Here is a 23,234-nt window from a genome sequence, read left to right as displayed (position 1 = left end):
ACCCTAACATGACAATTCATAAATAACTTACAGTCATGTAGCACTTTATAGTAATAAAGCACTTCATAGAGTGTCTCACTTGAACCTCCTAAGTTTCTGAAGTAGAACGAGCAAAAATTATCTCCATTTTACTGATGAAGAAAACTAAGGCTCAGAGATATGTAATATGACTTTTTAACATCAAACAGCTATCATATATCACAGCCAGGAACTGAATCCAGGTCTCCCGAATCCAAGCCCACATCCTGTCTACCACACCAGACTTCTATCTAAACTGTCCTGGGCCACCAAACCAGCCATTCACCAGAGAAACACTAAGCACTTATCTGTCTACCCCTGTGCTTGCACTGGCTGCCCTTGCCTGGAATGTCTTCTATTCTTTTCTTAGGCTATCAAAATCCTACCTGGATCTCCAGGTATAGTTCAAGTCTCACCTCCGTAAAAAGTGTTTTTTGATTGTCCCAATTCCCACTGCTAAATTCCTATGAAGATTAATTCAAAACAGTGGGGGAAAGGACTGAAGGGCAGAGTCTCCTTACAAAGCCCCTTGAAAGTGACGATAGAAACACCAAAGAAAAGAAAAATGGCTAATAAATAAATTAGCCAAGAAAAGAAAAGAAAATCATCAAAAAAAATTTTAAATGAGCAAAGCCAAGTACAGATACAACTTTTAAAAACACAAGCGAGTAAATTAATCAGTGAAAGTACCAGAAGCAAGGCAAATGTAAAAATAAACCATCTATGGTCTATCAAGAGATATCCTCAAATGGCTGACACACTCGAAGAAATTAGGCAATTACTGACACTGAAAGGAATCATCACAAAACTAAAATAAAGAGCTTTTTTTAGAAAATTGCTGAAAGCTACAATTAAAAGATGCTAAAAATTATCCACAGTAAATAATGAAAAAAGGTCTATATTGAAACTACAATTTAAAAATCTACAGAAACAACCAATATATGACAATGGAAAACAGAATCCTATAAATATGAAGCACAGTTAAAAATACTGGTTCCCAAAATAATAATAATAATTATTATTATTATCCACTTAGAGGATACAAAGCTTAAAATAGCAACTTCAGGATTACTGATACTCCAGAAATTTTAGAAAGACAAAAGGAAATTTTCAAAAAAAGTTTCAAATAATTTACAAAAACAATGAAGAAATACAACTAGAATCCACAGAACCCTGACAAGGAAAAAAAAATCCAAGATTTAGCATTCCTGAAGACATTGTAATTAAATTCTGGCATTACAATGATAAGGAAAAAATACTTCAAAAGCTGCCAGAAGAAAATAATTCAACAAGAGATTCACACACACACACACACACACACACACACACACACACACACACACACAAGTTCAATTTCTACTTTTCTTCTGATAAGTTTTTGAAGTGCTTTAGAACAGAGGTAGCTAGGTAGCTTGGTAGATACAGTAACTGGACCTGGAATCAGGAAGACCTGAGTTCAGATTTGACCTCAGAAACTTACTAGTTGTGCGATCCTGGGCAAATCACTTAACATCTGTTTGCCTCAGTTTCCTCAAGTATAAAATAGGGATAAAAATAGCACCTACTCCTAGAATTGTTATGAGGATTGAGTGAGTGAATATTTGTAAAGCTCTTAGCACAGTGTCTAGTATAGAGTAGGCACTATATAATGTTATGGAATGTTAAAGTAGACTGAGAAACTGCTTGTGCAGCTGGTTCCCTTGTAGATAAGCAGACCATCGTATCTTCATAGTTGTTCCCAAGGGGAAAAAATGCTGCTTCTGCCATTTTAATTATTCATGATTTCTCCTCCCCTGCCACTCCAGTGTAGGTGGAGATTTCTGTTTTTCTTCCCCTCTTTGTCACAATTTCATAAATATGCAAGCGTCTTTGGATTGTGAACTCTTTGTCCTGGTTTAGGGTTCTGCATGCATGCTCATTTGTCTTGTAATAAATATAGTTGCAACTGAACATCTCATGGACTTGTGATATTGTTTTGAATAACAATAAATACTATCTAGTATTAGTATTGACAGATATCAAGAAAACATAGGATCACAGCAACCTCTTAAAGAATAAGAAATGGCTAGAGTAATTGGAATATAACATTTACAAAACTAATAGACAAAGAGCCATCACCCTGGAATTGTCCATCCAGAAAAAAAGGCTGTATACTGTATGAAACCACGTATCTGAGAAGTAGATACTATGAAAATTTACACCAACACCATCTTCAAGAAAGTCTTCCAACAACAAACAAGCCTTTTAGCCAAAAAAATAAATATTTAAAACAACTCATGCTTTGCAACCAGTTACACCAGAGCCTTCAGAGCACAGGATTAGCTAAACCTCCAAACTCTTGAAAACAGTATTTCAAAGACAGGGAAGGGAAACAAAGTAAAGAGAGGGAAATGGGCAGGAAAATCCCAAAGCAAAGCTCCTATCATTTTAAAAAGGAGAATCCAAATTAAAGAAACCTTCACACCAGTTACTAATGATGGGGAATCTTTATTTAGAGTGGTTCTATTAAGTTTGGCCTAATAATAGAAGCTTTTAAAAGAAAGGGTTTATTCCTGTCTAATAGAATGACTGAAGACAAATCTAAGAATTCTAATACTAAACTGAAAATACTTAACTTTCCAATAAAACCCCAAAGAGTAACAGAATAGATTAGACAGTGCTTATAGAAATCCAGAAACATCTAAATAAGACTCAAAATAAATGGTCAATCTACAATTTCCCATGCTACTGCCAAATCTTGAAAAGTGTACTGGAATACCAAGAATGATGTTGGAGCAAGTCAAACTTCTCTTGAACTCTGAGCACAGGTTCTGATTAGAGGGTCTTGACATTTTCCAACCACCTGGAAACCATACCAAATGCTCATTCCTTCTGCACAACTCCTCCAATCTTTACTCTCTCATGTGTGTCGTCTTCGCCACTTAGAATATAAACTTCTTGAGGGCAGGAGCTATCTTGTTTGCATGTATTTGTATCCTCAGCACCTACCACAGGACCAGGGACACAATAAATATTTAATAAATGCTTTTTCACTCATTCAGAGAGAAAATATTAAAAGAGCAAGGACGTTATATTACTCCAAAAGGTTTTATACAAAATAAAGAGTATATCAATCTTAAATAAACACATACTAATAATTCTGCAGCAAAAGAAAACCTTCCTCCCTTACAGGAAGAAAGAAAAAGCAATACTAATGGAAAATTTTAACATCCCACCGTCAGATCACCATTCAATAACAACAAACTAAAGAGAACATAAAACAAATTAAATATATAATAAATACATATATTTAATAAAAAACATCTTTTTCCCATGTTCATTTAAGAAAAAAATAATGAAAATAATCAATAGCTGAGCCAAAAAGAAGATAAAGGCAATACAAAAAGCAGTAATTATTTATACTATAATTATAGGCCATAATGAAATGAAAAGCTCTACAGGATAATGATGCAAAGAATAAAGGTATAGGAAACTAAAAAAAGATAGTAAATGATAACTAGATAAAAAGGAAATTATAAAAACAGTAAGTATATATTAAAAGCAATGACAATCGAGATTCTTCCATGGATCTGTGATCTCATCCATGTGATTATTTTCTCTAGCCATACAGACTTCAGCCCATTCATGTCTGCCCCTCCTGTGGGACCCTTCCACCAAGGGTACACCCAACATGATAATGGCCTTCTCCTAAGATCTCTTGACATTTCTTCAATAACAGTGGAGCACACGGCGTGCCCATCAATGATCCCTTGCTGTGTGACTAGCCAACTTTTTTTAAAATTCCCTAACATATCTCCCTGATGACATCCTTAATGATGCTGCTCCTACACAATTCTTCTTTGCTTGCTTATACCCTATTATCTTTTGGATGACACTCAATTTTAGTTTTTTAGAAACTGTTCTAAAACAGCCATAAAGGCCCAGTAGAAGAATACTGTTATTAAGAAAATGGGTCTTTATTTCAGAGGGCCTTCAGGGTCATTAAAAGCACTGCATAATATTCCAAAGCCAATGCAGTCCATTCTTTCTTTCTACCAGACACCAGGCCTAGCTCACTATCCAAGTTTGCAGTTTCTGTCCAAAACACAGACATACTAATAGGCCAGCTCTGGTGTATACCCAGTCCAGGACAGTTGCCCCTCCCAGCTTCATCTCCTTGAAGACCATTTCTATTTCCTCATTCTGTGTTGTATCTAGAAAGTAATGAGTTTTGTTGCTTCTGGGCACATAATGAATCTAATTCTGAAAACTCTTTCATAGGTCTCTCTGAGAAGAATTTTTGAGATGACTTTCCTTTTTTGCCATGTTTTATCCCCAAAACTGAGCACCCCATCCTAAGGAGCAAGCTTAGCCAGCACAAGTCAGTTAAGTATCTCTAGGCAGCATATATAACATAGCTTCCCTATCGTTTACTCTTCCAGTTATGGTGCATGCAGTCTGTGGGACTTTCTTTGGAAAAGCATGATCTAGAACCATCAGGGAGATGCTAAAATACTTCCACTTACCACAATAAAGACCATGAATATTATAATTACATTCTTGTTCTTGGCCTTAAATGACCCTCTCCCTACACTTTCATTTATACATGCATTCATTCAACAAACATCAAGGCAGCTCACTAGAGACTAGGAATACAAAGATCATTTGAAAGTCAAACTTTTTTAAGAAGCTTTTAGCGTAAGAGCAGAAAAAGATGTACAAAAATAATAATGACACGCAAGAGTATATGGAAGAGTGAAGGAGAGATCCAAGGGCTATGAGGGATCAGAGGAAATGGAAAATCTCCCTTTCTTTGCCTTTTGTAAAATAGGGAAGAGGGGCAGCGTGGATGGGGAGGTCAGGGAAGGCTTACAGAAGATATGGTGCTTGAGGCAGTATTTGAAGCAAGGGAGGAATTTCATCAGACAAGACATAGGATTGAATACATGCACTTAGAGGAATGGGGATGGGAGAAGACACAGAGGGTGGCAGTAAGCCAATAGAGTACAGAAAGAGTTATCCAATTTGACTGAAATGGAGATTATACAAAGGGAAATACTTTAAGATAGGAAAGATAGGTGGGGGCTAACCTCTGGAGGGCCTCAAATGCAAGAATCAATACTTTGGTAGGTAGAGGCAGTAGTGTTTATCCTTTGTTTTCAGAGCAATCAGTGACATCACGAGGTGATGTCTTGACTCAAGTATAAATTGGACTTAAGTGAGGCAGAGTTGCACAAAGTCATCAGTCTCATTCTCTCTTCCAGAGTCACTGAAGTCCAGAGGCAGGGCAAAAGTCAGGATGGTTGGTGATGACCCAGGATGACCCTGATGTCTCTGATGTCTGATCAAGCTCTAAGCACTCCATAGCACCTGCTTCATCCACCTTCAAGGATGTTGGAACAAACTGTTCCATTCGTCCATTCCACCAGGGGAAATCTTCACAAGCTTGGGGAAGACACCCCTCTAACTCAACAATGAGTTTCAGGTCCATTGGTTACCCTTAACCTGATTTAGGCCATCTGCCAAAATGTCTTACCAGGGTGTGACTGCTACAGCCACTGATGGAGCCACTGATGAAAGCTGGGTGAAGAGGTGGACACCAAAGGTGGATGAGCTTGAAAAGAACTTGGCAAATCCTCACAGCAGAGGTGCTAGTCCTCCCTGAACACCCCATGCTGGGTGTCAAGGGCAGTTTTAGAACAGAAGAGCAACATGGTCAGGACCGGGCATTAAGGAGATTAAACAATGATGTGGATGGGTTGGAGAGAAGATAAGCTGGAAGCAAGAAGACTAAAACAGAAGCCTGTTATAACAATCTAGGGGGGAAAAGATGAAGGTCTAGGCAAGCACAGTTGAAAAGTCCTAGGAAATAAATGGATGTGAAAGATGTTTCAGAGTTAGAACTGAGAGAGAGGCTTAGCATCTAACTGATATGTGAGACTAGAGAGTCAAAGATGGGGAGTTTGGGGAGTCCTGGTGACTAAGAAGTGGTGGCATGGGCTGAAACAGAGACCTCAGGAGGAGATGCAATACTATAACTCCGTCAATCAGGAAATTCCCTATTTATCAAAAGAGGATAATTTTTCTAATGCATTAACATTAGTGTTTCTATTACTCTTTTGGGAAATGTCCAGGAAGAAAATGGAATTGAAAGCCTGATTCTGGAATGTAGCAAGAGATGATGTTTTTGGCTGCAGGGTTTCTTTAGAACCTCTTCTCTAAGCCACTCTGGATAGAGGCACTGAGAGGAAATCCTAAAGAAAAAGAAAAAAGACAAAGAAAAAGAGAATAGAAGAGAGTGATCCGTGTTAAAAATTTGCTAATGATTGACCCACCCATCAACAATGAGTTGGGCAAAACCTTACAAGTCCCAAGGAGGCCAGGAGGAAACAGGTTCTGTGCTGCTTGGGGGAAGAAGTCCTGCTCCAGTTTTATCTCATGCACCAATCCACTCTACAATACCTAATCCAGTCTCTGGTCAAGGTCCCCACTTTTGGAGAACTCTGATTGTCAGGAAGGTCTACTGAGCTAAAAGATCCACCCCCATGTAACATTCACCCTAGTTTTCCCTTCAGGGGCTGAAAATGATCTGCAGCCTGGCTTGGTTAAGAGCTATCACTCTATATCTTCAACTGGAAGCTAAATGACCATTTGTCATGCATGTTGGAGAGGGAAATAAGACTCATCCCATTTCCACACTGCAACCCTTCAGATATTGGAAAACAGCCATCATAGCCTCTCCTCAGTCTTTTCTTTTCAAGACTAAACATCCCCTATTCCTTCAACCAGTCGTCTCATAGCACAGTCTCCAGTCTTCTAACTTGTCTGGCTGCCTTCCTCTGGGGGCACTTAAGACTATCAATGTTATTTCTCAAAGGTAATACCTCGAACTGAACACAATACCGCATGCATGATCTGATCAGGCCAAAGAACAGAGTTACTGCCTCTGTCATTTTGTGACTAGGCATTTCTTAATGAAGCTTAGGATAGTGTTTTGGGCTGCTCTCTCACACTGCAGACTAATATTGGGCTTGCAGTCCACTAAATACCTTGATGAACAGCCATAAGCAACGCTTCCTCCATCCTGGACTTATAAAGTGGTCTTTAACTTAAGTGTAGAATTTCACATCTATCTCTATTTCAGCTTATTAGATATGGCCCATCATTCTGGCCTGTCAAAATCTTTTAGATAACTGCCATTCTGAATGTTAGCTATCAATCTCAGTTTCACGACCTCTGTATATGACACATGCAAGCCTACCATCTAGACCACTGTCCAAGTCACTGTTAAAAAAAAGGTTAAGGGCATAAGGCCAAGGAAAAACTCTTGGGCTCTCTACTAGAGACTTTCTTCCAAGATAACATTGAACCACTAATGACAACTCTTTGCCAATGATCAGTTACATGTTTCCAAATCCTCCTAACTGGACTATTATCTAGCTCAAATTTCCCCATATTTTCCACACAAAAAGAATAAGTGATTTTGTCAAGAGTTTTACTGAAATCTAGGTAAACTATAACACAGCATGTTTCCTATCAAAAGAAGTAAATGAGGTTATCTTGGAATAATTCATCACATAACTCACTTGTTCTTTTCTAGATGTTCACTAACCATTTTCTAATAATGTGCTCTAGAATTTTGCCAAAAATGGAAGCAAGCTCTCTCAAGTACGCTAGAGTTTAAAGACTCTAATCTTTTTTTCTTTTGGTAAACTGAGGCAAAATACTGTCAAGCAGCATACATGCAGCACATATTTCCATGATCATTCATTCAACAAACATATATAAAGGACTTAGTACGTAAAAGGTACAGTCCCAAGCATTGAGAATACGAAGATAAAACATGATAATGTTCTCAAGAAGCCTATATTCTACTAATGAGATTATAATATATATATAGGTAACTATAATACTAAAAAGGAGTAATAGAAGAAAAGGAAAAATCCAAACAAAGTATTCTTAAGTTCTAAATGACTGACTTATAAATGAAATTTTAGAACATAAACCCTGGTAAATCAGAGACTACTTAGACTACTTTGCATGATTCATAGATGATAAACTACCTGAGGCCGAGGACAATGTCTTATACTTCTTCGTATCTCTCAAAGAGTTTATCTTTCAAGTAACTGCGACTTAAGAAATACCTGGTAGCTGATGAAGGCTCATTCTCTATGCATGGTAGTCTCTGGGCAATATCATAACTAGGTCAAAGAAAGTCCTGCTAATGGGCACAACCTAGACTCATCAATCAGGAAGAAAGATATGCTATAAGAAGAAGCTTCAACACAGCTGTTCAGTGAAACAGGATTTGAGTCCTGGGCTCTGTCTATCCCCAGTCCTGCCTCAGCTGTCACATGATGACTGCCCCATAATGACAATCAGCATCTGCTATTTATTTTGGCCACAAGTCTGTTTACACAAAGGTGGCTGCTATAATCTTCCCTTACTATGAAAAGAAAACAAGGTCGAGAGAATGATTCTTTCATGGTCCCACAAAAGTCTCATGCCTATTTTCTGTTTTCAGTTTTTAATCTAGGGCAAGGGTTCTTAACCTGAGATCTATGAACTTTGTTTTGTTTCCTCCCAAGTATTTTGCTAATAATATTTCAATGTAACTGGTTTTCTTTGTAATCCTTGGCATCTTATTTATGCATTTAAAAATATTATGACCCATAAGCTTCACCAAGCTGCCAGAGGGGTCTAGGACACCAAAAACTTAAGAAGGTAATGGGGTTATGGGGCAATGAGAACAAAGAATGAAAAGGTATCTAATGTGAAATATCACTTTCTGATTACACATGGTAACTCACACTTTAGTAGCACTCCAAAGCTTACAAAGCACAGCAAGCGAACTATCCTCCACCTTTTGTCAATGAAGAGAATGAGGGCAGAGAGAAATTCAGCAACTTGCCCAAGGTCATACAATTAGTAAGCATCAGAGCCAAAACAAACTCAAATCTCCTGATTTCAAGACCACATATTCCAACAAAGTTTTGACTCAGTTAGTTCCAGAAGTTGGCTACCAGGCAAACAACCCCTACCACTGTCAACAAAGCCTCCGTATCCTAAGGCATCCTCAGGAGAATTCTCTGGCTTCCTCAGAGGACAATGGGACAACTGCCTAAAAGCCTCTCTAGAGTACCCCTTTCAAACCACACAAATAGGTTATTACTTCCCCTCTTCCAAAGAGCCAATGCCCAGGGCAATGTTATTCCATGTAGCTCAGATCCAAACTTCAAATTTTCATGTTTAGAGGTCAGAGGGCCCTTAAAGTGGCATCAGGGAACTTCAAACAGGTTGGTGCAACGTATAGTACATACTCTGTATCAGGTACTGTGCTAAGCATTTTGCCAATATTATCTCATTTAATCCTTAAAACAACTCTGGGAGGTAGGTGCTGTTATTATTCCCATTTTACAGTTGAGGAAAATGAGACAAAAAGAGACTAAGTGACTTCCCCAGAGTCGCACAGCTAGTAAGTATCTGTGGCCACATTTGAACTCAGGTCTCCCTGACACCAGGCCCAGAACCGTATCAGATGAACACAGCCTCTGCAACACTCTTTGTACCCCAGTTTAAAAATTATAGAAGTACAGGATTTAGATCTAGAGACAGAATCTTAAAGATACTTACTGAGTTTACTTATCCAAACAGCCTATTCCCATCTTTAATAAGAGAGTCTAAGAAGTACAATTCCCCAGTTAAGCTATGGCCCTAGTCACCTCCCTCAAGCCATATATAATAGCCTCTCTACTCAGCCTGGTAGATGTTTTCCCAGGTACCTGTAAGGTAAACAAAGACAAGATAACTCATTCTAATTTTTATTCCTCTTCCTCACCTCGATTTTATAACAATGAAAAACCAGTTTTTCATTTGGAGAAAATTTAAAATGACCCTCCTGGGTTTTACTGGCATTGTATAATTTTATGAGCTTCTGAAAAATCACGCCTTCTTCCTTACCTCTCACCATTTCTCTGTAAACCTGTACGGTTCTCAGCTTTGATTTACATCTTCTCCACCACCACACCCAACTGATTCAGGCATTCAGGAAGTGAGTGCATACTGTGTGCACCTTTCCTTTCCTACAGGTAGACCTTCAGATCTAGAAAGCCAGAGGGTACCAGGGCAGGAACTGAGAATGTGTTACAGGAAAGGTAAGATTCCATTGAAGAAGTTCATTCCTATTTTATGGGGCATGAATCTTGGCTGGCCCAGTAAATTCTGCCCCTTCTCAGGAAAAGATGCTTATCAGATCTGAGATGAATTCAGATTGAAGAGAAAAAGCCAACAAAACTGATTGTATCAAAAAGACATTCTTGTGATGCATGGAGAGGGTGGAGGAAGGTGGAATTGACATATTATTAAGCTCTAAGTCATAAATCCTTCTACCTCTGAAACCACTGGTTCAGATGCTGTCCCAAAGGTCATTTTGGTCCTTTTTCTCCTAGAAGGTTTCTTCACCAAATAATTGCTACATCCAAGTGACAGATCATGAGCCATCACAGATCTTCCTCCAACACAGATCTGATCATGTGACTGCCTTATTCTGTAAATTCTAATGATTCCCTATCACGTCCAGGATCCAACATAAAATCCTCTATTTAGAGTCCAAAGCCCTTCATAAACATACTCCTTCCTGCCTTTCCAGTGATCATGTATTTTATGCCCCAACACTTACTCTTCAAACCAGTGTCACTGACCTCCTGGATGTTCCCTCAACAAGACTCTCCATCTCTTGGCTCTGGGCATTTTCTTGGACTGTTCCCTGTGCCTGGGACATGCCACCTCTTCCTGGCTTCTAGTCTCAACTAAAATCCCCTCTTCTAGCTGAAGCCTTTCCCAGCCCCTCTTAATTCCAGTGCCTTCCGTCTGTTCATTATTTTCTTTCTATCCTGTACATAGCTTGTTTGCATATATTTGTTTGCATGTTGTCTCCCCATCAGACCGTGAGCAGGAATCATCTTTTGCCTTTCTTTGTATCCCCAGGGCTTACCACAGTGCCTGGACACATACTAGGTGCTTAATAAATGTTTATTGACTAACTGGATCTGCAGTCTCACCCACTGTCAAAAGGACTGTCTTAGACCTTTCTTTGTAACCCAGGCTCTCACTATCCAACCCCTGTAGAGTGTACAGTGCCTGGCACATAGTTAACTCTTAACAAATGTTTACTGACTAACTGATCTGACCAACTGGCAGAATCTGCCATGGGGGCAGCCTACGGAAAAATATTTGCTTCCTCTGCTCCCACCCAACTGTGTTCCACCTGGGTCCCCTTGGGCCATGGAAAATGGCTTATGGTACGGCTTCACCATGTCCCAGCTACCCCGGCAGCTTCCATCTGACCCTCTGTTTCAGCTGCCTAGTGCATCAGGCTGCTACAAGAATTCGAGACTCCCTCCCCTCCACCCCCACAAAGCTAGGGAAGAGAAGTTCCCCAGTGAGATACACAAGGGACAGGTCAACTTGCTCATCATGAGTCCTGATGCTTTTTTTATTATTCTGGAGATGGGGGAGGGGAAGAGACTGTTCACAAGGGAAAGACGAACAAGACCTGTAATAGCAATATTCCAACAGGTGGTTCCTGAGGCCATGATGGCTCCTGCGCCTGCTCCCTTTCACAAAAGGCAAAGAGTCAAAAGTTCTTTAAAGTAAACACGGCACTTTTCTGGGGTCGGGTCACTCCTGATCTTTCTCCAGCCTCCATAGGTAAAACACGAATACAGGTTACCCTGCAGACGTCTGACCACTCTCCGCGGTCACGCTACGGGGTGAGCTCGGGAAGAGATCCTCATCAATCCAGCATCACCTTTCGCTGAGAGAGTCTCTTTCCTAAGACCCCCCCCCCCCCCCCATTACACTCCTCTGGGCCACCAGGAGGGGCGGGGGAGGGGGAGCCAGGGAAGACCCGAGCTACTCTGCAGCCTCGAGTGCCCAGGAACCCTTTCACACCCCGGGGGCTCTCGCTGGGTCCTGCACTGAGCCCCAGTCAGCCTGGGGAAGGCGCACTTTGTACACGCGCCGCCCTTCCTCTCTAGGTCCCATCGCAGGCTTTGCCTGGGCTTAAACAAAGTTTCTGGAGTTGACGCGGTCCTGCCCAGCGAGCACCCCGCCAGAACTGGTGAGGCGAAGGACGGGGGAATAACGAGGCACTGCTTACCTCCTTCGGGGAGGGGGCAGAAGAGGACTCGTGCCTCAGTATCCTGAGGCGACCCCCATCATCCCAGGAACCCGGGAGAGGGGAGGGAGGGCCTCTCACCTCCCTGTGCCTGCGCTGGTAACACCGCACGGGACCGGTGCGGGACGTTAAACCGGCAAAAAGCCCCTAAAATTGAGTATCCTCCCGGGAGGGGGGAGGAACGATGCACGTGTGCGCGGCGGGGCCGCGCCAGGGGAGGGCGGCCCCCGGGCCAGCGGCGCCCGCGCGGCAGGTGCCCCCCGGCCGCCAGGTGAGCCCCCATTTAACACAGGCGGGCTATTCGGAAAAACCCGGGCGCGGGCAACTCCAACCCGGACCTGGGAGCCAGCAAGTACCACCTCATTTTACCCCCTTTGGGGCAGAGGGTGTGTGGCCGCGGCTCGCAAGAACTCGGCTCCTCCGGACTTCCCAAGTCCAGCCCGCTCCCCGCCGCAGGGAGTCTCCATGCAACCTGGGACGCGTCCCCGGGCGGGGGGGCGGGGTGCTGGGGAGGGGCGAGGGCCCCCACGGAGGAGCCTCTGGCGCGGGGGGGGGCCCTCCGAGGTCTCGGGGCGTGGAAGGCGCCCGAGGAGAGGAGGCACTGAGCGGGGGTCCTGTGATAGGAATGCCCTCCCTCCCCCGAGAAAACGGACCGTGGAAGGGTCCGAGAAGTGGTCCTCGCGGAGAAGCACCCCGGGGACCAGTGATTCTCGGCTGAGACCCCGCCAGGGATGCGCGTCCGGGGCGGGGGGGGACTCCCGGGGGGAGCGGCTCTCACCTGCGGACCAGCACGAAGCCTATGACCGCCAGCAGAAGGAGGACGAGTTTCCGGCGTGGGTCTCGCCGCCGGCTGGAGCTGCTCCACATCTTGGGTGGCGGCGGCTGCTCCTGCCAGGGGTCACGGTCACGATCCCTGCTCGGGCTCCCGCTCGGGCTCCGGCTCCCGTTCCGGCTCCGGCTCCCGATAGCAGCTGGCCAGCCAGCCAGAGCCCGTTTCCTAGGAAACCACCCCCTCCCGGGCCCGCCCCTTTGGCCGCGCTGACTCGCAAGGTCCCGCCCATTCACGCTTCTTATTGGTTTCCTTCCGCGTTGGCCCCACCCCCCGCGGCCTTACTTGGCCAAGCTCCGTTACCGAAGGGGTGGAAGGGGCGGAGCCCGGAGCTCTGGGCTCATCGCGGCTGAGAGAGAAGACCCGGCCACATCAGGTTCGGAATGCTGTTCCGAAAGCCGCTGGCTGCCTTTCCCGCCTCCCTGTGCCTCGGCGGAGAGGCTCCGAGGCGGAGACCTTCGGGCTCAGCCCGCCATTCGGTCTGCCCCCGCACCGCTCCGCCCCGCCCGAGCTCGCTGCGCGCCCAGCCCCTGCCGGGGCCTGAAGTGAAGGACGCGAGGAAGGCAAAGCCCCGGAGTACTGCTGCCGCGGCAAATCGGACGGAGCTCCATAAATGCACGGGGCGACGCGAGCAAGCGCACGGCACAGCCGAGCGGACAGAGTCTACAAAACCCTCAAACCAAAAAGATAATTCCCATGCCCACCTGGTGGGCACTCTTCCCGCAGCCCGCAGCCAGTTAAAACTTAGTTTTCAGGAGGACAGATGCCACCTCGGACCCATGCCAGCGGCACGACTCTGGGGCAGACACAGCCTCTGCCAGCCTCAGTTTCCCCGTCTATAAAATGAGGATAATAATAGTGCCTCCCTCCCCGGGCTGTTGGGAGGACGCAAAACCCAAAGCTTTGTATAAAAGCTAGCTATTACTATCATGATCATCAGTTGCTGTGCCTCAGAATTAGCCGCCTGTTCTGGGATGCACCTCTCCACGCCTAGGGCATAAGGGCATAGCTCCAGAGCTGGAAAGCACCTTCCAGGGCCCCTTCACCTGACACGGGAGGAAACGGGGTGAAGGAGGTTAAATCACTTGGGCAAGCACATTTAGTGAGCCTCGAAGGTAGGATGGGACCCGGCTGGAACCCGTGATTCCAGAACCAGTGCACCCAGTCATTATCCTGGGAGGCCAGGTGCAAACACAAAATACTGATACTTTGTGTTTTGGATACTTTAGACACAAAGTATCCATATTCATAGGAACTAAAAATAATAATAGCTTTTTATGTAACATAGAAGAGCTTGACAAATATCTGCTATCTCCTCTCGCTGGGAGATGATTTTACCGTTGTGGAAACTGAGATAAACTGATTAACTTGCCCAAGGTCACACAGTTACTATCAGGGTAAATTTGAACTCAGATCTTCCTGAGTCCAGGCAGAGTTTATAGGTAAGCCTACAAGAACTCAGGGTCACCTCTACCATCTGGTAAAGCATCATCTTTTAATCAAAGTCCGCTGCAAGTCGTGTCATCATCTTGATGTCATGGTCCTCTTGCAGAAGCAAAGACAAACACAATTTGTAAATGGAATAAATGGATCAAGGGATGGTAGATTTAGAGATTGCATCTCATCCAGTGTCTTCATTTTACAGATACCAGGGAAGAACCCAATCACACAACTTTGTCGGAACCCAGGTCCTCTTATCCCAGGTCCAGTATTCTTTCCATAGTAGCATACTTGCTAAATCCTCATGCGAATGAGGATGCTGGGATTTGAGGGACTGACTAAATATATTCTCCAAAGCTCTCTAGAGCACACTGAACTGTCTCTGGACTTAAGGAATTTCCAGGAAAATATTCATTTTGGTAGAGAGTTCAGAGTGGACATCAACAGCAGCAGAGACACCAAAAATGCTACCACCACCCCCACCTTTTCCTTTGCTTTAAATTCATTTGTCCTTCTGTTGCATAAAGTGCTGAGTGTGCAAGCCTATTTCAGAGCTTAATGAAGCCTCCCTCCTTAGGAGCCAGACTGGTCAGCAATTTTTAGCTGCCTTTCTCAAACACTAGGCAAATATTTAGTCCAGTTTAATGATAAACAAGAAAATGCCAAACCAAAAAAAAAGGATAAAGTTAAACCAATCTGTCATATTGGTCTTTGATTCACTTTTCTACCCCTCCCCTCCCCAAAGAGAGGAGGGGAAATACCAAAATTAAAATGGGGTAGCATGGGCATAATTTCTTCAGCTTATAACTTTGACAAATTATTTTAAAGATCATCAGCTCAAAAAACCAACTTGAGACAAAACCAAGAATACCAAAAGGACTTTGTAGCAGGTCCTTTGTAGGAAGCCTGAACTGCTTGTTCTCTTCTCATCAGCGTTTTCATTAAGGCAAGGGGGGAGGAGAAAAAAAATTTTAAAAGCAAACTCTTTAAAAACAGCTGATGGCTTAATTCTGCTCCCTGTTCTCCATCTCTGTTTTATTTTGGCATCAGTTTTCCTGAGCACTGTTGGCTTCTGTCCTTTCCCAGTGGGTCCAATAGAGGATTTTGTCGCTGATTAGGAAGCATTCACCAGTAGCAAAGAACTTGTCCATCATGAAGCAAAGGGGCTTCAGATCCTGCCCAGGCTCCCCTGCAAGGCTAGTACTAAGGTATGGACCATTGGCCATGAGTTAACCAGCCAGTTACATTACCGTGCCTGTCAGTTTGAACTAGCATCAGAGGGAAAACATTATGAACTTCTGCAAGATTGCCCTGGAGTCAGGTAAGGCCCTTTCTAATTTAATAAAGGGAAAGTGCCTAATCTCTTAAAATTCTGTACAAAACCAAGGCCCCTTTGGCATTTCTGCTCCTGGATTTAATTTTTGGAAAAAGGAAAAAATAAAATGGTGATTTTGATTCAATCCCTTGAGAAGAGCTGAAGATACCTTTAATGTCTTACATTTTCCCTGGTGACAGGAGAAAATGCCCTAGAAATAAGGGCAGAAGCAAGGGAGGAACAATGTGATTGGGGGGATAGTGAACTTGGAGAGTGAAAAGAAAGACCAGGAGATAACTGAGAATTAGAAAGAATATAACAGCACCCCATGGTACAATGGAAAGAATCTTGGATTCAAATCCTGCCTCAGCTGTTTTTTCTGTGGAATCTTGACCAAGTTATAGAACATCTCTGAGCCTCAGTTTCCTCATCTATAAATTGAAGGTGCTGGATGTGATTCCCTGTTAGGTCCCTCCCAGCTTTCAACCTCTCATTAACCAATAAACATTTATTAAGTAGTCATTCTGTCTACTTGCTGGGGATGGATACACAGGCAAAAGTCAATTAACCTGTGCTCTCATGGAGCCATGAAGTGGAGCTTTGTTTTGGTTTTTGCTCATCTTTTTTATTTTTTTTTTTGAGGCTATTGGGGTTAAGTGACTTGCCCACAGTCACACAGCTAGTGAATGAGGCCAAATTTGAACTCAAGTCCTCCTGACTCCAGGGTTGGTACTCTACTGACTGTACCACTTACCTGCCCAAATAGCCTGTTTTTAAAAAGGGAGTTAGTAGGTATGGATACAGAGGGGTTTTCAAAAGTCCTGGTATGATTCTAAGCTACTAAGTTACTAAAGATTAACAGGGCACTGAGATTTTGGGAACACCCTGTATAAATGTGGCATGCTCTAAAACCAAGTTCTCTGAAAACTGGAGCAGCAGTGATGTTTTAGTGTTCAGAGCACCTCAGGGTCCACCTTTGTCCACTAGGGAGCATACAAGGTGTGTCTCATTATTAGGGAACTTTCTCTAAGCCAAGGATTCAGCAGACTAATGAAATATCAAGCCTTTCATCCCCCTTCCCTCCTCCTTTTCCACCCAAAAGGACACGTTTAAATCTAGAGTTTTTCTATTCTTCAAGGTTGTTTATTTGCTGATTTAAATATTAAAGTAGATCTGACCAACATAGAGCCTACCGGCCACTTCTGGCCTATCAAAGGGGCCTACAGGTAGTATGTGGTGCAGGCCTGCTTTTTACATCCTCTGCATTTTTCTTGGGCCCCCTGAAATCATCTGGCAGGTTGCAAGTGGTCTGCAGGGAGTACGTTGTGCAGGACTACTTTAAAGTCTGTTTTCTCAAAATAGTAATAACAAGATCTGCTTTGGAATGGTGTATGTTCTTATTTAATAACAATGAGGATGTCAAGAGACATTAGGACAGTAACTGAAGTTGGTAGAGAGACACAGAGAAGTCCAAACAGTTTAAAACTGGAGTGGTGGTGGTAGTGGTGGTTTTTCTCCTAGACAGAGGCTTCCCAATTGGAGAATCTTATGATTTTGACTTACTGTTTTTGGATAAGCTTCCCAAAAGGAAGAACAGATCCAGATATAAGGGTTTCCTCCTGCCCTTCAGGCTAAGGGGAGCTGGTTTCCATTGTTTTTGGGGGGGAGTGGAGTCTAGGGATGGAGGAGTGTGTTACTGAACCATTCTGCCCTCTCCATTGTTTTTTCTCCATATCTTCTCAGTGGAGCAAGGGTAGTGGTGACTAAGGAGGATGTCCAGCCCAAAAAGAAGAGAAAGGGGTAGAATTGGGAAAGAGTGACTCTCCCCAAATTCTTAGGATGGAGGTCAAAAGAGGGAATAATTACCCTCTCCTTTATTTTTCACCTTAGCTTCATGTGCAGCTAGATAAAGGTTACATAGGTATATACAAACATAAAGCAGTATAGTGGATACCATGCTTGATTTGGAGTAAGGAAGACATAGGTTTGCATCCTATTTCTAATACTCACTAGCACAGACAAGGTGCTCAGCCTGTCTCTGAACATCATCTGTTCCTTTATGTTAGAGTGAGTGTAAATAGCAATTGTTTCTGTTTTAGCCAGAAACCCTGGGTCTTCGTCTCCCAGATTGACTTTTGGTTTCTGGACTAGAGGCAAAGGTCATCCTTTGCCTCATTTCTTACCTAGCCTAGCTTAATCACTGAATGGGTGTTGCCTCAGTCAAACTGAGACCTGGGAAAGATCTTAGCTTAAAAAGGCCAAGAGATCCCTCTGCATCGGGGCCATCTTCTGTCATCTTGGTCTGTATCTGGCCACTGGACCCAGATGGCTCCGAAGGAGAGAGTGACACTGGTGATTTTGCACAGCCCTCTCGTCACCTTCCTGATGTCATGGTCCTCTTCAAGAAGGAAGGACAAACAATGACAACAAATAGGAATAATAATACTTGCACAACCTACCTCACAGGATCGTTTTGAGGCTCAAATAGAACATATGTAAAACGTTTTGCAAACCTTAAAGCATTATAGAAAGGAAGCTATTATGTGGAAGGGAAACTGATATAAAAATAAAAGACACTAATAAAATCCTTTTAAGAGAAATGTAAGATATTACTATAATAATAATACTTATTATGGCAGAGAAAACCACTAAACTACTTTTGACTATTGCCTAGGAATATTCACACTTCACTCAGTGTATTTCTGCCTTTGTTTACTGTGGCCTTGAATGAACTAGACTGCCTGATCTGGAGATTGCCTAAATTCTGTTATCTCAGATCAATCATCCTGAGACTGCCTATCCTCCTCTTTCAGGCTGACCAGTCTAAAGAATTATGTAAGACCTTCTTTTCCTTATCATCTTAATCATAGATGTGAACAGAACATAGGCCAGGTGTGCTGGCCCACGAGGGCACACCTGGCTTATGTTCTTTGCATGCAAAACCTAACTATGGATTAGGGCATTAAAGCCTCACAAATGTAGAAAAACAGAAGTGCATCTTTTATCATCCGTAATATAATAAAAATTACATTCAATAAAGAACCTTTTAACAAAGATTAAAAATTAATTGGAAATTAAGTAATGCTAAAGAATGAGTGGTTCAAAATCATGGAAATAATCAATAATTTCCTTAATGATAATCACAATAATGAAACAACACACCAAAATTTGTGGGATACAGTCAAAGTAGTACTTTAGGGAAAATGTATACCTTTAAATGCTTTTTTCAATAAGATCGAGAAAGAACAGGTCAAAAATTAGGCATCAACAAATTGAATCCCCTCCCAAATAAATGACAAAACAGGAATCCTAAAAATCAAAGGAGAGTTTAACAAAATAGAAGTTAAAAAAAACCCATTAAACTAATAAATTAAACAAGGAGTTTTAAAATATATATCTATATATCTATAACACAATAGATAAGCCATTAGCTACTTTTATTTTTTTTATCAGTACCAAAAATTTTAAATGAATTCACAATCAATGAAAAAGAAGTGAAAGCAATTATTAGGAGCTATTTCACCCAACTTTTTACCAATAATGCTAACAATCTGAATTAAATGAATGAATATTCACAAAAATATAAATTCTTTGTCTGTCTGTGAACAGTATATATCTCTACCTCAAACTCCAGATTCTCTTTCTATCCAATCAAAATACTTGCCACATGTCCTCTTGATTTCTGTCTACCCCCAAATCCATAAGCAGTTTAAGGAGCCACAGTCAATAACCACATAACTGCCAAGGCCTAGACCTTAGCAAAATAAAAGACTAAAGCTGAAGCTAGAGGTCGTTGAACCAAGAAGGGGTCTGTTCAGTAGCAGCTGCTCCAGGAACTGCTGAAACCTTCAACTACGTTTAATGCTGAGTAGGCCCAGAGCTTCCTGTCCACCCCTACTGCCTGGACAATTTCCTGGCTTGGAAAGCATGTTATCTATATCCAACAAACTGTTACAATCAATGTCACAAGCAAGTCAAGCCCTTGGAGTGGAACTGGGAGGCTAAATGTGAATCTGGACTATTCATTTTGGTAAATGGAAAGAGGATGGCCCAAATTTGGATGCTTCTATCAGAGATGATTCTTTTTAAAGTGTGTTCCTTAACCCTAGCTGCAGACACTCTCATGTAGTATATCCTTCCTCACTCCTTCTAATATCCAGTGTGTTGGCCTAGAGATGGGAATATGCTTGCCCCAACCAGGGATTATTGTACATTCCTAAGAGTAGCCTTCAGGGCTACCTTCCAATAGATGAAATACTGGAGCTGCTAGTAGAAAATATCCAGGATCTCAAAGACCATGGAGTCCTCGACTTGAATAATGGTTACCTGAGATATAGGCAAAGCCCTTGGGGCTTATAGCTCTGTCTTGAGCATCAACAGCCTAAGAAGAGAAATATTGTCCACCTCACTGTATAACACGCTATACTGAACTCTGGCAGAAGCAAAAGAAGGAAAAAGTAGGGCAAGGACAAGTAGGCAAGAGTTCATCTCAGTTACAATCTATCCTTTGGAGGGCAAGTGACTTGCCCAAGACCACACAGGCTCATCAACTAGTCAAAAATTTTTGGAGTCCTAATCATGAGAACCCTTCCCCACTGCCTCGCACCTATCTCCATTCATTATTAACTGTGGCCTCAGCTCCATTTGCCAGCTCCAGCTGCTTATCTTAAGGGAGTATATAGAGTCATCTCTCCCAAGCATCCTAGAAAAACTAGAGCAAGGGCAAAGTTTTGTATACCTTGGGCATTTAAAAATTGTACACACACACACACGTATATATACATATATGTGTATGTAAATAATTACACAGACACTATATATACATACATATAGATGTGTATACATATGCACATATATATACATGCACACACATATATACAAAATCTTTTAGCTTTTACTTTAAAACATGCAAACTGGATTATCACAAAATAAATACCTGCCTCTAGTAGAAGCCAGAATTTTATGACATTAAACTGTGTATGCTATGAAAAATTATATAAAACATCATATTTTAAAAGTATGCCCCCCCACCTCCTTGACACCTTGCTCCCAGAGTATGTGGCTATCTATACTGTGGGTGCATGTAAGGACTTTCCTCAAATTAAGTTTAACAACAACAACAAAAAGTTTAATGTTACAGTAGGACTCTACCCAACAGTTTGGCTTATTATCTTAAAGGGGAATATACTTGTACTACATACGGCTGTCCCCTTAACAAACACAGCTGGGTTCTCAGAGAAACTTCTATAAAATAATAATCAGACGGTTTTGTCCAAACATTTTCTTCCAACATACAGATTCCTACAGCTTGTATTCAGGTTTGATTTCTTATTTATACTGATGGATTATATCTTCAGTTCCTTGCTCCCCACTTCCTCTGACTTCCCCAGGCTGTGAAGGATCAAATCTACCCTGGGCTAAATATCTTAGAGGATATTAGAGTTGTTGTGTTTATCCTTCTTTTTCGAAGACATCAGAGAAATGATGACATGAACTTGCACTTGACTTTGAGTGAGGGAGGGCTGTGCAAGGTCACCAGCCTCACTTTCTCGTCCCTGAGCCATCTCAAAGGATATTAGGAAAATTAACATGTGCCACAAACCAGCTCGCTGCTGCCACCTACTGTCCTCTGCAAAAATCTTGGAGATCCTAATTTCCCTGTGCAGAGTTTTGGTCACACATCTCTATCTTAAAACCCTTCTTTGAGCCATTCAGTTCAACTAAATAAACATTGACTAAGGCTCTGCGTAATCCACAAACATTTCCTGAGTATCTCCCCTGTGCCCATACTGTGCCAACCCTGGGACAGAAAAGACAAAAATTAAACATTTTCTTACCCTGGACAAGCTTATGTTCAATCAGGGCAAATAATCAGTACATAAAGTCCCTCACTCCATACATCCAATTATCAGGAAGATCTACAGTCACTTAAAAAATCACTTAATCAATTGATCAACACAGTAAAAGTCAGCTAGATAAAGAATGTCAGTTTTCCAGACTGTGGTATGTATTTGGGAAGTTCTATAAGCCTGAAGGACCAATCAATTAGTTCTTTGATTCTAATTCCAAGGTTCTTGAAATGACTCAAAAGAAGTAATTCTAAAACTAAAATCCTTTACTTAAGGTTAAGCAGTATCAGATGAAAATCAGCTCTCTTGTGGTCTATTACCACTGGTCCTGAACGGCAGTTCCATTCAGTATAGATGACCCTGTGCCTCAACTCCCTGAACTCCATTAGGAGTTCAGGGAGTTTGGGTTTCTGTTTTGTTTTTGTACCCCTAGAAACTACCCATAGTACTTGGCATACAATAGGGACTTAATGCTTTCAGACCACACAGCCCACTAAAGGATTTCGGGTGACCCATGAAAAATGTACAGGAAAACATCCTCTACATTTTTCCGAGCCACGCTTTGGCAAGCTGTGCGCCACAGGTTGTGTAGACCTGTTTTAGATGGTTTGAAGCATGGAAGTTCCCCTTGTCAAAGTTGTGTCTGCCTGCTCACAGCCTCCCTCAGAGCAGTTTTTTCTACCTCAAAGGAGGGCTAGATGAGAAGCCTCCTTATAATCTCTGCTGGGGCAGTCTTGTACAATATACCTCAAGAAGAGGAAATGGACTGGGAGGCAAGATTGACCTCTGTAAGAGATATTAAGAAGCTAAAGATGTGCCTATAGCGCCGGGATTAGGGACTCAGGGCCTTCCAAAACCATCTGTGGGCTGCTAATTTACAACTATCTACATTCTGCTGAGTTAATCCATCAATAACAACAACCAATTATTTGGTGCTTAGCATGTGCTAGGCAGGCTGTGCAAATGGACGCGGAGCTGGGCCTAGATCTGAATAGAACGATTGGATTGCATGTGGGAAGTTCCATGGCACTTTCAGCAATATTCAACTGCTTGCTGATATGCTCAAAAAAATTTTTTTTAACCCTAATATTCCTCCAGTGATGCTATATAGATGACCGTGAATCATAAAACAGCAAATCTCCAAAGGCCATTTGGGTGACTCTTCTGGGTTACCTGCAATGGATAGATACTTGGTGAGGATCGTAGGCTGAAGTATAGAAACAACAATGATTTTGTGTGTACAAAGTGTCACATAAATATATCATATATCACAAAAGAGCTCATCAAAGAAATGCATGCTCAAAAAAGAAAATGGACTGGTCTTGTAGCAAAAGGTACTGATGTATAAATGCTTTAAGGAAATATACATATATAAGTGTGTGTGTATGCACACATATACATATGTGTGTATGTGTGTATATACATATATACACATACATATACACACATATACATATATAATATGAAAGTTTTAACAAAGAAACACAGAGCTCATACCAATAGAGACTTTAAGTAGGTAGAATTTATTGACTTTAAGCAGATGATTCCGTGAGGATATATGCCTCTCTGTGATGTGGCCACTGGGGGTACTTTCATCTTGATACAGTACATATTCAGGAGCTGATC

The 23,234-nt window shown here is 42.2% G+C and overlaps 1 protein-coding gene across 2 annotated transcripts in view; it reads right to left on the bottom strand.

The window, feature by feature from the left end:
- Window positions 1-23,234, bottom strand: part of GLB1L2 (galactosidase beta 1 like 2) — a 71,990-nt gene that overhangs the window by 38,879 nt on the left and 9,877 nt on the right. The window contains exon 1 of one of the 2 annotated variants that reach the window (XM_072611632.1): window positions 12,954-13,056. The exons of the other annotated variant lie outside the window; for it this stretch is intronic. Within the exon in view, the coding sequence (XP_072467733.1) occupies window positions 12,954-13,042 (89 nt within the window). The 5' untranslated portion in view covers window positions 13,043-13,056. Of the gene's footprint in view, window positions 1-12,953; window positions 13,057-23,234 lie in introns of those variants that run through there. 2 annotated transcript variants of the gene reach the window in all.

Source organism: Notamacropus eugenii, chromosome 5, assembly GCF_028372415.1.
Source record: "Notamacropus eugenii isolate mMacEug1 chromosome 5, mMacEug1.pri_v2, whole genome shotgun sequence".
Lineage (NCBI taxonomy): Eukaryota > Metazoa > Chordata > Mammalia > Diprotodontia > Macropodidae > Notamacropus > Notamacropus eugenii.
The sequence above is the reverse complement of the archived record's forward strand: the minus strand, read 5'-3'. Positions and strand labels throughout refer to the sequence as shown.